Genomic DNA, 14,228 nt, shown 5'->3' with positions numbered 1-14,228 from the left:
TCCTTGTTTCCTCCTTCCTTCCTCCTTCCTTGTTTTCCCTCCTTACTCCTTGTTTCCTCCTTCCTTTCTCCTTGTTTCCTCCTTCCTTACTCCTTGTTTCCTCCCTTCTACTCCTTGTTTCCTCCTTCCTTTCTCCTTGTTTCCTCCCTCTTACTCCTTGTTTCTCCTTCCTTACTCTTGTTTCCTCCTTCCTTACTCCTTGTTTCCTCCTTCCTTCTCCTTGTTTCCTCCTTCCTTACTCCTTGTTTCTCCTTCCTTTCTCCTTGTTTCTCCTTCCTTCTCCTTGTTTCCTCCTTCCTTCTTCCTTCCTTTTCCTTGTTTCTCCTTCCTTACTCCTTGTTTCTCCTTCCTACTCCTTGTTTCCTCCTTCCTTACTCCTTGTTTCTCCTTCCTTACTGCTTGTTTCCTCCCTTCCTTACCCTTGTTTCCTCCTTCCTTTCTCCTTGTTTCCTCCTTCCTTTCTCCTTGTTTCTTTTTCTCCTTCCTTACTCCTTGTTTCTCCTTCCTTACTCCTTGTTTCTCCTTCCTTACTCCTTGTTTCTCCCTTCCTTACTCCTTGTTTCCTCCTTCCTTTCTCCTTGTTTCCTCCTTCCTCCTTGTTTCTCCTTCCTTACTCCTTGTTCTCCTTCCTTACCTTGTTTCCTCCTTCCTTACTCCTTGTTTCCTCCTTCCTTTCTCCTTGTTTCCTCCTTCTTACCTTGTTTCCTCCTTCCTACTCCTTGTTCCTCCTTCCTTTCTCCTTGTTTCCTCCTTCCTACTGTTGCTCCTTCCTACTCCTTGTTTCCTCCTTCCTACTCCTTGTTTCTCCCTTCCTACTCCTTGTTTCCTCCCTTCCTTCTTGTTTCCTCCTTCCTTACTCCTTGTTTCTCCCTTCCTACTCCTGTTTCCCTCCTTCCTTACTCCTTGTTTCCTCCTTCCTACTCCTTGTTTCCTCCTTCCTTTCTCCTTGTTTCCTCCTTCCTTACTCCTTGTTTCTCCCTTCTCTACTCCTTGTTTCTCCCTTCCTACTGCTTGTTTCCTCCTTCCTTACTCCTTGTTTCTCCTTCCTTTCTCCTTGTTTCCTCCTTCCTTTCTCCTTGTTTCCTCCTTCCTACTCCTTGTTCTCCTTACTCCTTGTTTCCTCCTTCCTTACTGCTTGTTTCTCCTTCCTTACTCCTTGTTTCTCCTCTTACTCCTTGTTTCTCCCTTCCTTACTGCTTGTTTCCTCCTTCTTACTCCTTGTTTCTCCCTTCTTCCTTGTTTCCTCCTTCCTTACTCCTTGTTTCCTCCTTCTCCTTGTTTCCCTTCCTTACTCCTGTTTCCTCCTTCCTCTCCTTGTTTCTCCTTCCTCTCCTTGTTTCTCCCTTCCTTACTCCTTGTTTCCTCCTTCCTTACTCCTTGTTTCCTCCTTCCTTACTGCTTGTTTCCTCCTTCCTACTCCTTGTTTCCTCCTTCCTTACTCCTTGTTTCCTCCTTCCTTTCTCCTTGTTTCTCCTTCCTTACTCCTTGTTTCCTCCTTTACTGCTTGTTTCTCCTTCCTACTCTTCCTCCTTCCTTTCTCCTTTTTCCTCCTTCCTTACTCCTTGTTTCCTCCTTCCTTACTCCTTGTTTCTCCCTTCCTTACTCCTTGTTTCTCCTTTACTCCTTTCCTCCTTACTCCTTGTTTCCTCCTTCCTTACTCCTTGTTTCCTCCTTCCTTTCTCCTTGTTCCTCCTTCCTTACTCCTTGTTTCTCCTTCCTACTCCTTGTTTCTCCCTTCCTTACTGCTTGTTTCTCCTTCCTTACCTTGTTTCTCCTTCCTTTCTCCTTGTTTCCTCCTTCCTTTCTCCTTGTTTCCCCTTCCTACTCCTTGCTCTCCTTACTCCTTGTTTCTCCTTCTACCTTGTTTCTCCTCTTACTCCTTGTTTCCTCCTTCCTTATCCTTGTTTCCTCCTTCCTACTGCTTGTTTCTCCTTCCTTACTCCTTGTTTCCTCCTTCCTACTCCTTGTTTCCTCCCTTCCTTACTCCTTGTTTCTCCCTTCCTTTCTCCTTGTTTCCTCCTTCCTACTCCTTGTTTCCTCCTTCCTTACTCCTTGTTTCCTCCTTCCTTACTCCTTGTTTCCTCCTTCCTTACTCCTTGTTTCCTCCTTCCTTACTCCTTGTTCCTCCCTTCCTTACTGCTTGTTTCTCCTTCCTTACTCCTTGTTTCCTCCTTCCTTACTCCTTGTTTCCTCCTTCCTACCCTTGTTTCTCCCTTCCTTTCTCCTTGTTTCTCCTTCCTCTTCTTTGTTTCCTCCTTCCTACTCCTTGTTTCTCCTTCCTTACTGCTTGTTTCCTCCTTCCTTTCCTTGTTTCCCTTCCTTTCTCCTTGTTTCCTCCTTCCTTTCTCCTTGTTTCCCCTTCCTTACTCCTTGTTTCCTCCTTCCTTACTCCTTGTTTCCTCCTTCCTTACTGCTTGTTTCTCCTTCCTTACTCCTTGTTCTCCCTTCCTTACTCCTTGTTTCCTCCCTTCCTTTCTCCTTGTTTCCTCCTTCCTACTCCTTGTTTCCTCCTCTTACTCCTTGTTTCCTTCCTTACTCCTTGTTCCTCCTTCCTACTTCTTGTTTCCTCCTTCCTTTCTTGTTTCCTCCTTCCTACTCCTTGTTTCTCCCTTCCTTACTCCTTGTTTCTCCTTCCTACTCCTTGTTTCTCCCTTCCTTACTCCTTGTTTCCTCCTTCCTACTCCTTGTTTCCTCCTTCCTTACTGCTTGTCTCCTTCCTTACTCCTTGTTTCCTCCTTCCTACTCCTTGTTTCCTCCTTCCTACTTCTTGTTTCTCCCTTCCTTTCTCCTTGTTTCCCCTTCCTTACTCCTTGTTTCCTCCTTCCTTACTCCTTGTTTCCTCCTTCCTTACTGCTTGTTTCCTCCTTCCTTCTTGTTTCCTCCTTCCTTTCTCTTGTTTCTCCCTTCCTTTCTCCTTGTTTCCTCCTTCCTTACTCCTTGTTTCTCCTTCCTTACTCCTTGTTTCCTCCTTCCTTACTGCTTGTTTCTCCTTCCTTACTCCTTGTTTCCCCCTTCCTTCCTTGTTTCCTCCTTCCTTACTCCTTGCTTCCTTCCTTTCTCCTTGTTTCCTCCTTCCTACTCCTTGTTTCCTCCTTCCTTCCTTGTTCCTTCTTACTTGTTTCTCCCTTCCTATTCTTGTTTCCCCTTCCTACTCCTTGTTTCCTCCTTCCTTACTCCTTGTTTCCTCCTTCCTTTCTCCTTGTTTCTCCTTCCTTACTCCTTGTTTCCTCCTTCCTCTCCTTGTTTCCTCCTTCCTTACTCTTGTTTCCTCCTTCCTTACTCTTGTTTCTCCTTCCTTTCTCCTTGTTTCCTCCTTCCTTACTCCTTGTTTCCTCCTTCCTTACTCCTTGTTTCTCCCTTCCTTACTCCTTGTTTCCTCCTTCCTTACTCCTTGCTCCCTTCCTTACTCCTTGTTTCCTCCTTCCTTACTCCTTGTTTCCTCCTTCCTGCCCATCAGTCACACTTCTCTTACAGTGTTCCTTCATGTACCACGTTATGATCAGATTCTCTGACTCTGATCATTCTGGACCTAAGTAGCTTTGTTATTTTATTGTCTGTCATATTTTGATGTGAACTTGTTTACAGCAGAACAGCCACAGGAGTAACTGTGTTTTTGATCGGGCGCATTGGGCTGCTTTTAAACACAAGAATTCTACTGTATTAAGATGTAGTCATCAGCTGTTTGTATGAACATCAATTTATTCAGCACAAGTTTGATGTCAGTATCTGCTGAATGTCTTCCAGGAGACAATGATCAACTTCATGAGGACATGATGTATATCGTTCAGTTATTGAGTCCTGCATCTAAGTGGTTGAAAAAGATGAAAGCAGCTTTAACACATTGTTTGAACCCAATTGTATAATATATTAATTACATCATGGTGGAATGTTTCACCAGCTATATATTTCAGACATGTGACATGACGGCACAGAGACAAACTGCAATTGTAGAAACTATATATAGAGAATATACTGTTATTAAAGATAGACTCACAAGGTTCATCTTTATATACAGTCACTGATCCTCTTTATATACAGTCACTGATCCTCTTTATATACAGTCACTGATCCTCTTTATATACAGTCACTGATCCTCTTTATATACAGTCACTGATCATCTTTATATACAGTCACTGATCCTCTTTATATACAGTCACTGATGGTCTTTATATACAGTCACTGATCATCTTTATATACAGTCACTGATCCTCTTTATATACAGTCTATGAGGAGGGTGAACTTCCTCGCCTTTGCTCATATAGATATATAATATATGGACAGATAAATCTCCTCCACACTAAACGTTGAATCGATGTGTTTCTGCAGCGTGGGGCTGAAGAAGGATGAGCTCAGCTGCAGCTCCATTAATAAACGCTGATCCGTGTGTTTCCCTTTAAAGACGGTTGTTCTTTATTAGTCCAGACACGGTGAAGAAAGTCAGGCAGAGACAGATGAGGAGGGAGGTAAAGGTCACCGTGACGACGGTGTTCCACAACTTATCATATCATCCAACCGCTGTCACTCATCCTCTGTACAGCTGACGTCAATCAGACCTGAGGTGACACACTGTGAAAATACGTGTCAATGTAATTATGTTTGATCCACATGCAACAACTAGCCTTTATTAGAAAAATCTCAATCTGCAGTGATACCCAAGGAAAATGACACACACACACACACACACACACACACAGCACACACACACACACACACATGCACACACACACACACATGAAATCTGCTCTCTTGAGTAATTATAGTTTATATTTATCGCTATGGTGATTTTTTTCTCAGCTTCTCTTTAAAAACATAGCTTTTTAAATAAAGTAAATAAAAAAACATAAAAACAAAATTCTATCATTTGAAACTGCAGGTTTCTGTCTTTAAAGGCAAATAACTGATTATTACAAGAGGAATTACAGTGTCTTTTATATATATATATATATATATATAGAGATATAAATATTATATTAAACAGGTTGGTGGTCAAACAGCGACATCTGCTGATTCAGTCTTTCAGTCAATTCGTCTGACTCTTTTCTTTATGAATACAAATTTTAATTTATAAAAGTAAAATAATTCATCAGGACAGACACCGGTTTGATATTTTCCAATAAAGTCAATTTATTCAAAAAATAGAGAATGAAGAACGAACCAATCATTCATCAGGTTTTTGTTCTCGTCACCAAACAGAGTTGCATTCATTTGTCAAGTTGTTGATCGATGAATTCATTATTAATAATTGTCGCAGCTCTGGTCACTGATTGTTTTCATGTGTTTGAAACAGATATGAATCAACGTGAGGGAACTCAGATTGTAACTCAGGAAACAGATTATATAACACTGAACTGATCTGAAATTAAAAAGGTTGTCTGTTCTCAGAAAATATAAAAATAATCTTGTGATGATGACCTCATTGGCAGGTAGTTTGTGCAGTACACACGCTCTCGACCAATCAGGAGTCAGTGTCATCTGTCAATCATCACGTCTCAGCCTGTTTTTATATCAAATAACTGATTCAAACCAAACTGATGAGAAACACTTGAACAAACCTCAGTGAGATGAGAACGAGCTGAAACGACAGAAACATCTTTACACATTTATTAAACGTGGACTTTGATCTTTGTTCACAGTCGATTCAGCGGCTGCCTCCTCCGACGGGGCCGAACCCAAATGAGACCACCTCTTCTTCTTATTGCGTCGGCAGCTTGACCCACCGTTACAGCCGTCGCCTAGCAACACATCTACAGATGAGAATGTTCTTCAGTTGAAACAAGTTGTTGTTGGTGCAGATTCCGTTGTACGAAGCTGGAAGGACACATTTGGAGGAGCCTTTGAATTGGGACAGTCGCGTCGCTGTGACGTAGTTAGTCTACGAACGCAGCCGACGGAGGGTGCGGCCCTGAATTGAGACACAGCAACAGTCTTAGGATTGATTTCTCTTCATGTAGAACTGAGTGGATTCATCTCGTCTGCATGCAGCTCATCTGGGATGGAGGACGCCACCATTCAACACGCCTTTATAAAGCTCCTCCTCCTCCGCAGCATGAACAGGCCCTAACTTCCAGTTGTGTCCTGGGCTCTGTTTCAGTTTCCTGTATCTGTTTTAGGATTTTATCTTTAACCACAGAAACCTCAGAACCAATTTTGTACGAAAAGTAGAATTCTGATGTGACTTGCATCACAAGCCCCGCCTCTTCTCTGCTAACGTCATTTCTCCTCTGAACTCCAGGAACCAATCATCTGCTGCTGTTGGTTGTGTTTCCTGCCCTCCTCACAGGTGTGGGGGGCGGAGTCAGGGGCCGGGTATGAAGCCTGGGCAGGTGTGGGGGCGGGGTTAGGAGTCAAGTGTGTTTCATGGGTGGAGTCTGGATTTGGGGTGGGGTCTGTTTGTGGGACGGCGTCAGTCCTGTCATGTGCCACCTGCTGCAGTTCTGTCTCCACTTTAAGCTCCTCCCCTCTGTCATCCACCTGGTCAACAAATCCAGCGCACCCCGAGCGGTTCCTGCTGTGCTGGGGTCCCTCCCCCCTGCAGTGGCCCCAACTCTTCACACTCCCACTGGGAGGGGCCTGTCTGTCTCTGCGGCTATGATTGGCTGAAGCCCATCTGCTTCTGCGAGTCTGATTGGTTCTGTCTTTCTGATTCTGTATCCTTTGGGCTTTTTGCAGCGCCAGCACGGCTAGGTCCGAGTGAGACGAAGTGCTGTCTATCAACCTCCTGCCCATGGCGAGCGGCCGTACGGGCAGTGCCAGCCTCAGCCGCAGCCAGAATCGAGAATGCAGCGGCCCAGATCGACTTCCTCGCCACTTCACGATGCTGACCGCCGCCTGTCGGAGCTGGGTCACCTCCACGCAGCACAGCTTACTGACTGAGCAGAAAACAACGGCGACGATGGAGGCCTGGTGGCCATGTTGGAGGTACAGGCCCAGCCGACACTCTAGGAGGCTGAAGCTTTTCTCTGTCAGAAAGATGGGGCTGACGACAAACAGGAGGCGACGACTCCGCTGCATCGACATCAGGATGGAGTCTGAGGAGTCTGATGGAGGAGAACAGGTTAGACGCTGTGACCTTCTGCTGTTAGAGACAGTTTCTACACTTTGGTCCAAACTGAAACATCTCAACACCTTATGAACTGAAACATGGTTCAAACATTCAACAGGAATCCTGACGACTTTTCATTGAGCAGCTTCAGGAAGCAGCTCATAGGAAAGTTAACATTTATAAAACCAAGTACGAACCCTAACCTCCATAATAAGCTCTGGTTTCATCTGGTTTCATCTGGTTTCATCTGGTTTCATTGGTTAATCAACAACTAAACGTGTCACAAATCTATGATGGAGTATTAGAGCCATGTTGAAGAAAACAAAACTTCTTAGATTTTGAGAATAAAGTCGTAATATTATGTGAAAATGTGATTTTCTTAAAATTGGTAAAAAATTATTGATACATTACAAGAAACCTGAAAAAACCCCCCATTAAAATGACATTCATGTTCTACTGTGTTGTGTTCAGAAAAGACTGAAGGAACCAGGACTGAGAGGCTGATTGGGTAAACTCGTCCTTTTAACTTCCCCACCTGATGAAACATCAGGAAACATCTGGAACTGTCTCTGTAATGGATGAAACTGTCCTGAAGAGGGCAGCAGATTTGACATTTAATGCCAAACAGGTCGTGAAATGCTAACATGCATTAGCTTGGATGCTAAATGTGGTTCCGTGTGTCTCGGGGCTATAAACTCATCCTCCCAGGAGGCTACTGGTCAAATCCCAATCTATGAAAGTTAGACTCAAAACATGAACAGGTTCTAAAACATACTAGAGATCGATCTTCTCTGAATTTCTTAGTTCAGTGGAATGTGAGGTAAAAACTCAGAAAGTGAACCATGAGTTGAAAAATGAAATAACTTTAGTTTCTTTCATGTTAAGCTTCTGGAGAGAAAAGAATAATTGTGTGAGAACTACACATGTGAGTGTTTGTGCAAATGGAAGATGAGACAATGAAAAACAATGAAATGAATGATGACGACATATGATTTATTACCATTTATTAAAAAAAAACTGACAAAGTTCAGGAAGCAATCTACTGTTAAAATACTGTCTTTAAAGTCATACAAAAATAAAATGAAAAACACAGAAAGTGCAGAGTAATTACAACGTTTAAAGTAACGATCAGGCAACTTTTACTTGAAATAATTAATCTTCTGACGTGAAAGTTGCAGTGCATTAGTTTATCAGAAGATATGAGTAAGAAGTCGTACCTGTGTTTGCAGAAAAATGGAGACCTAATGTAACTTTTTTAAATGTTCTCTTTGTTTCTGTGTCGTTTACGTTCCACCCTCACCTTGTTTGTATTCTCAGTGTCGACTCAGCAGCTGCTGGACTCGATCATTATCAAATCTCTACTTTAAATTTCTATCTTAATCCTCGGTCTTCCCTCTGGCGCCACCCTCAGGCCCAAGTTCTGAATCAGACACTGTTTCATCATTCAGATGAGTTTTAAGACGGAGGACTGAGTGGACGAGTCAGAACCAGATTAAGAGAAATGAATATTATAATATTCTTTCCATGTTTATCTGAGAGTGCCGACATGTTTTGAACACGTGACTGAAAGGCTGAGCTCCGTCACACTGCACAGTTGAAGACTTTCTTTGGGTTTTTGTTGGAGTCAGTGATGAGGCCGGTCTGTGAGTTTGTGCTGTTCTGACTGTGCAGCCTCATCAGCTCCTTGCTGTTCCCCTCCTCCTCCTCCGCCCTGGGGCTGACCCTCCTCACAGGAAGCTCCACCCTCAGCCTCTTCCAGAAGCGAGACGTCAGCTCGCTGGATTTGTCTCCCTGCCATTGGACCAGGGCCAGAGCCACCCGGGCTCGTCTCAGCTCGCGGACCCAGCCCTGCCACCGAACCGGTTTGAACTGGACCAGGATGACCCTCAGGTCTCCGCTCAGCGCCATGCCGTCGATACCGGCCTTCAGCTCCAGCAGGGCCTGGGATCCCTGAGTGGCGTAACCTGGGCTAAGGACCACCAGGACGCGCCGGCTACGAGCCACAAAACTCAGAGTCTCATCTGTGATGGCTGCAGGGAGACACGAGGGTTAATGGATGGATGAATAAATAAGAAAGAATGAATGGATGGATGGATGGACTGTGTTCTGTCTGTGTGTCTTTTCTTGTCAAACCTGAGTTCTGGTGTGTATTAGTGTATACTCTTGTGTACCTGTGTGTACATGTGTGTACTCACTCCCTCCCGGCAGACTGTCTCGGTCAAATATACACACTGAGTATCCGAGCTCGTTTTCCAGAACAGTGCGAAGTGTCGACAGAACAAACTGCTCGTCCTCACTGTTCCTCGCATACGAGATGTACACATCGTATTCTTTATCATCTACGCAAGCACGCGACCGCACACACACACACACACACACACACACACAGGAAACGTGACATTAACGAGGGAAAGAACATTTTTGTTAACATCTCTATCAGGAAGTGAACATTCTGACGTAAAGTCACCGATTAGTCTCAAGATAAAACTCTGTTTCTCTGGGTTGAGTCAAAAATGATTCAAATCAAATGTTGCACTTTCCATGAATGCATCATCACTGATGTGTCACCTGATATCATGTTCTTACCTAATAGTCCTGTAAACTTACATTTCAAAAAGTTGATTTCTATAGATGTAACATTATATTTCTAATAATATTTTTACATATTGAAAATGATTATGTTGATAGTAACTTGTGTTGTTGTGCAAATAAATTTAAAATGAACTTTAAAGAAACTGCACAAAACGACCAAAAAAACAACTTGTGTAGAAACAGCTGAATCTCTGTGAGTTTCCCTGAAGCAGCCGAGTGAACGAGCTGCTGCTGCTTTTCACCTTCGACCAAAGAAATGAAACTCAACAGTAAAAACTTTACAACCAATCTATAAATTTTACTGTTGATTGGTGCAGAGTCAAAGGCTTGACTATAAAACTCGTGTGTGTGAGTGTGTGTGTGTGTGTGTGTGTGTGAGTGTGTGTGAGGGAGGAGTGTGTGTGTGTGTGTGTGTGTGTGTGTGTGTGGTGGTGTGTGTGGGAGGTGTGTGTGGTGGGGTGTGGGTGTGTGTGAAGTGGTGTGGAGTGGTGTGTGTGTGTGTGTGTGTGTGTGTGTGTGTGTGTGTGTGTGTGTGTGTGTGTGTGTGTGTGTGTGTGTGTGTGTGTGTGTGTGTTGTTACAAGCTTTAATTGTCTAAATGCAGGTGACGCTGCAGATATTTCTGGTTCATCTCTACAGTTTTATGAACGTTCATTTTTCTTTCTTGACTTGTTTCATTAAACAAAGAGGAGCTGAGCAACCTGCAGCTTCATCACATCAACAAATCATAAGAGTCATCATCATGTAAAGCACATACACACATACACACCCTCTCTCGACCAATCAGGACGTCTCAGCCTGTTCTTATGTCATCAAATAACTGATTCAAACCAAACTGATCAGAAACACTTGAACAAACATCAGAGAGAGAAGAACGAGCTGAAAGGACAGAAACATCTTTGACTAACTGTCTGATTTTTTTATTTGGTCCATGTCCCATCTGCTAACATGGAGGTTTATGGGCTATACTGCAGCAAGACACCAGGGGGCGATAGTGATGCTTTGTCTTCACTTTGGGGAGCCGTCACGTCGTCCATCTTTATTTACAATAGTTCTACGTCCTGTATCTGACCACCAGCTGGTCACACGTCAACTCACCTGTGTGTCGCTCGTCGCTGCCGAACCACGAGCGGTAGATGAGCAGCAGCTCCAGCCAGAAGACGTGATAGACCACAAAGAGGAGCAGCATGAGGACCAGAGTCACGCCGAGACCACAACCCAGCTCCACGGACGGCAAAGACACTGACACAACACAACAGACGTTCAACAACAAGGTCCCACATCAGGTTCGAACACTGTAGAAGGAAGACGTGTGTTTGTCTCACCGTCCTCCTTCAGCTGAGCGCTGCGAGTCTCGAAGCCTCTGGAGTTCCTCACAGAGCAGTTATACTGTCGCTTCAGGTCGGCAGAGCCAAAGTCCTGAATCACCAGCAGGCTCTCCTCCGTCCGGTCCCCTTTGTAGTACTTCACCTGACTAGAGACACACACAGACACAGAGACAGACACACACACAGAGACACGCCACACACAGAGACAGACACACACACAGAGACACACACACAGAGACAGACACACACACAGAGACAGACACACACAGACACACACACAGAGACACACACACACACAGAGACACGCACACACACAGAGACAGACACACACACAGAGACACACACACACACAGAGACAGACACACACACAGAGACAGACACACACACAGAGCACACACACACACACACGGTATAACTAATGTGTTTGAGATCAGGTCTCCAGAGTAAATCCAGGTCAAATCTCCAGAATTTATTGGAAAATAATTCTGTGTGTGTGTGTGTGTGTGTGTGTGTGTGTGTGTGTGTGTGTGTGTGTGTCTGCCTGAAAGCTGTGGTGTAAAGTAACTAAGTACTTGAGTATCTGTAGTTACCTCTCCCTCACCACATTACTTACACATATACTTATAGCTTTAGTTACATTTTAGATTCAAGTATCGATAAAAATGCATATCTTTATTTTCACAGACGATGTGAAGATAAAATGAAATAAACATTTTCCTCCGACCTGTTGATATTAGAGAAGCGGTGGTCGGATAGTTCGTCCAGCGTCTTCCCGTCGACCGTCCACCAGATTTTCCAGAATGACTCCAGGCGGGAACAGACCTCGGCACTGCAGACGCACCTCCATACCTGAGGGGGGGGGGGGCAGAATATAACCTTCATCCCAGTGTTCACCACAGCAGCAAGTAGTAGTAGCACAGTAGTCCATTCACAAGAGGTCACTGTGACCTTTGACCTCTGGAATCTAATCAGTTCATCTTTGAGTCCAAGTAGGTGTTAGTTACACATTCCCTCCAGGTGTCTTACAGATGTTGTGTTCACCAGAATGTGACGAACGAATAACCTGAACATGACAGCTGGTCAAAAGTGAAGCCACATAATGTGGATCGCCCCCTGGTGGCTGGCTGCAGTATAGGACATTATCCTCTCTGGGGAAATGAAGGGGTGTGTGAGTGAGTGAGTGAGTGTGTCTCCAACCAATAGAAAGCAAGGTGTAGTGACAACAAGGCCAATTGTCCCGCCCTCTTTGTGGGTGTGTTAGCTTTACATCCGACAGAACCTGTGTGATAATAAAGCCGTAGGGGGCGGAGTTAGAGAAGTAAATCTAACACGTGGACCAGTTCACATCTGCACTAACATCTGTCTCTACTTTTGTATCTGACATATTTAAGTTGATCAGACTTTAATCCAGAGACTGACTCTGTTCCACGAGTCACAGTCATCAGGTCAGTGATGGTCGCACACGAGGCTGCGTTCACAATCACACATCTGAGTCCTGTGACGTTCATGTGACCGTGCGTTGGTCACGTGACGGAAACAGTGTTTTCCTACAGTGACAGTTGAAGCGGTGGACTCACCCTGTCTGACAGGGAAGACCCGGCTTCTGACCGGCTGGAGGATGCTGGGTTCTTTAGGCAGCGATGTAGGATCTGAGAGAACAGAACAGATCAGTGATCAGCTGCTCGGTGACGCTCGGTGACGTCATCACAGTGAGGTCAGTGTGGTTGTCTCACGGATTGTGGAGACGTTGATGCTCCTGGTGAAGGAGAGCGTCTTGCCTCTCCTCAGGTAGGTGACGGTGCAGAAATATAAACCACAATAAGTATCATACATGACGAAGAACCTCAGACTGGATCCTTTCTTCTGCCGGTCAATGTTCCAGAACGGATACTTGTAACACTGTGGAGAGAAACTCATCATCCAACCCAACATTCACTGATACCAGTACATAAATACTGTATAATATAAATACTGTATAATATAAATACTGTATAATATAAATCTGTATAATATATATATATATGAATTGAGTGGAATCCTCTTATAGTGATCACGTCTGTCTCGGACCAAATTCATCACTGAAGACGTTGATGACAGACTCAGCTGACGTCTACAGTTTAAATGTCCATTTGTTTGAAATGACGTCACATTCTCATCATCACATAATGATACTTTTCTTCAATGAGTCAAATCTTCCTTCAGAGCTGCACATTCATTCAATAATTCAGCTCGACACACTGTGGGGCTGACGTCTATCTTCAAAAACAGCCAATGAGACGCAGACAGACGGACGTGTTACCGAGCCGGATAGAGTCACGTGGTACCAGGTGACGCTGGGATCGCTGTCGGCCATCTTGGTGACGTCCTGCAGGCCTGGACAGTCCAGGATCCACCCGCCGTGCTGGGGGATGTCCACACTGCTCGTTGATGCGGCCACCGGAGGCGGGCAGTCAGAGTCTTGGACCAGGTCTTCACGGCGCAGCACCTTGAGACGCATGGCGATCTTACTGCAGGACGACTTATTACTGCAAAAGACCAGAGATGGTAAGAAGGCCTCCGAGTCTCCACGGCAACAGAGTCTTTCTGATTGGACGTTTCTTAAAGTACAATATACAAGACATTTTTTGTGTGCAAAACATGTGTGAGTGTGTCTGAAGCTGGAGGAAGCAGGATGTGAAATGTGACCACACAGGAAGATAAATCTAGATTACAGAGCTCTGATCTCCTGCAGTGTCACGACAGTACAGCAGTTAGTAGATGTTGGTAAAGTCTGATTATTGTTTCACTCGTCTCCTAAAAACTTGAGCTGCTGAAGAAAAGCAACCAGGAGGTGATCTTTAAGAAATAAAACGTAGATTACCAGATAATCAAATTGTGATCGGACAGTGTCTGTGACTCGAGTTCCAACCGTGTGGGACTCAAGAGGAACATGGCGTCTGGACTGAGGCCAGCTGAGGGCACTTCAGCTGATTAAGCATCGACCAGCGAGGACGATACTTAGAATGTGAAGGAACGGATTTTATCTGACAGAGCTTTTCGTTTCACTCGTCTTTCTAAGATGACGTCTTCGTCTTCTACGTGTGCGGCTCCTCTCCGTCATCCTGAGATATTTGTGTTCCACTTATTCAGGTTTATAACTGGATTGAGTTTCAACACATGGACCAAACCTCAGAGCAGACGAGGCTCAGTGTCTTACCGCAGCATGCAGGTGTACAGTCCACTGTCCTCTGCAGCAGCCGGCTGCAGCCACAGCCTCTCTGCTTTTAC

The 14,228-nt window shown here is 44.6% G+C and overlaps 2 protein-coding genes across 2 annotated transcripts in view; one reads left to right on the top strand and one right to left on the bottom strand.

The window, feature by feature from the left end:
* Positions 1 to 14,228, top strand: part of LOC118106630 (collagen alpha-1(I) chain) — a 688,934-nt gene that overhangs the window by 656,874 nt on the left and 17,832 nt on the right.
* LOC118106494 (interleukin-1 receptor accessory protein) lies at positions 8,032 to 14,151 on the bottom strand. Its single transcript, XM_047339543.1, is given in 10 exon segments — positions 8,032 to 9,072; positions 9,238 to 9,381; positions 10,732 to 10,875; positions 10,959 to 11,107; positions 11,686 to 11,772; positions 11,774 to 11,810; positions 12,539 to 12,610; positions 12,695 to 12,860; positions 13,261 to 13,486; positions 13,822 to 14,151. Coding segments are annotated over 10 exon segments (1,545 nt in total). The 5' UTR covers positions 13,893 to 14,151; the 3' UTR covers positions 8,032 to 8,623.

The sequence above is a fragment of the Hippoglossus stenolepis genome, chromosome 4 (genome assembly GCF_022539355.2).
Source record: "Hippoglossus stenolepis isolate QCI-W04-F060 chromosome 4, HSTE1.2, whole genome shotgun sequence".
Lineage (NCBI taxonomy): Eukaryota > Metazoa > Chordata > Actinopteri > Pleuronectiformes > Pleuronectidae > Hippoglossus > Hippoglossus stenolepis.
Note: the sequence above shows the minus strand (reverse complement) of the source record. Positions and strands in the feature narration are given on the sequence as shown.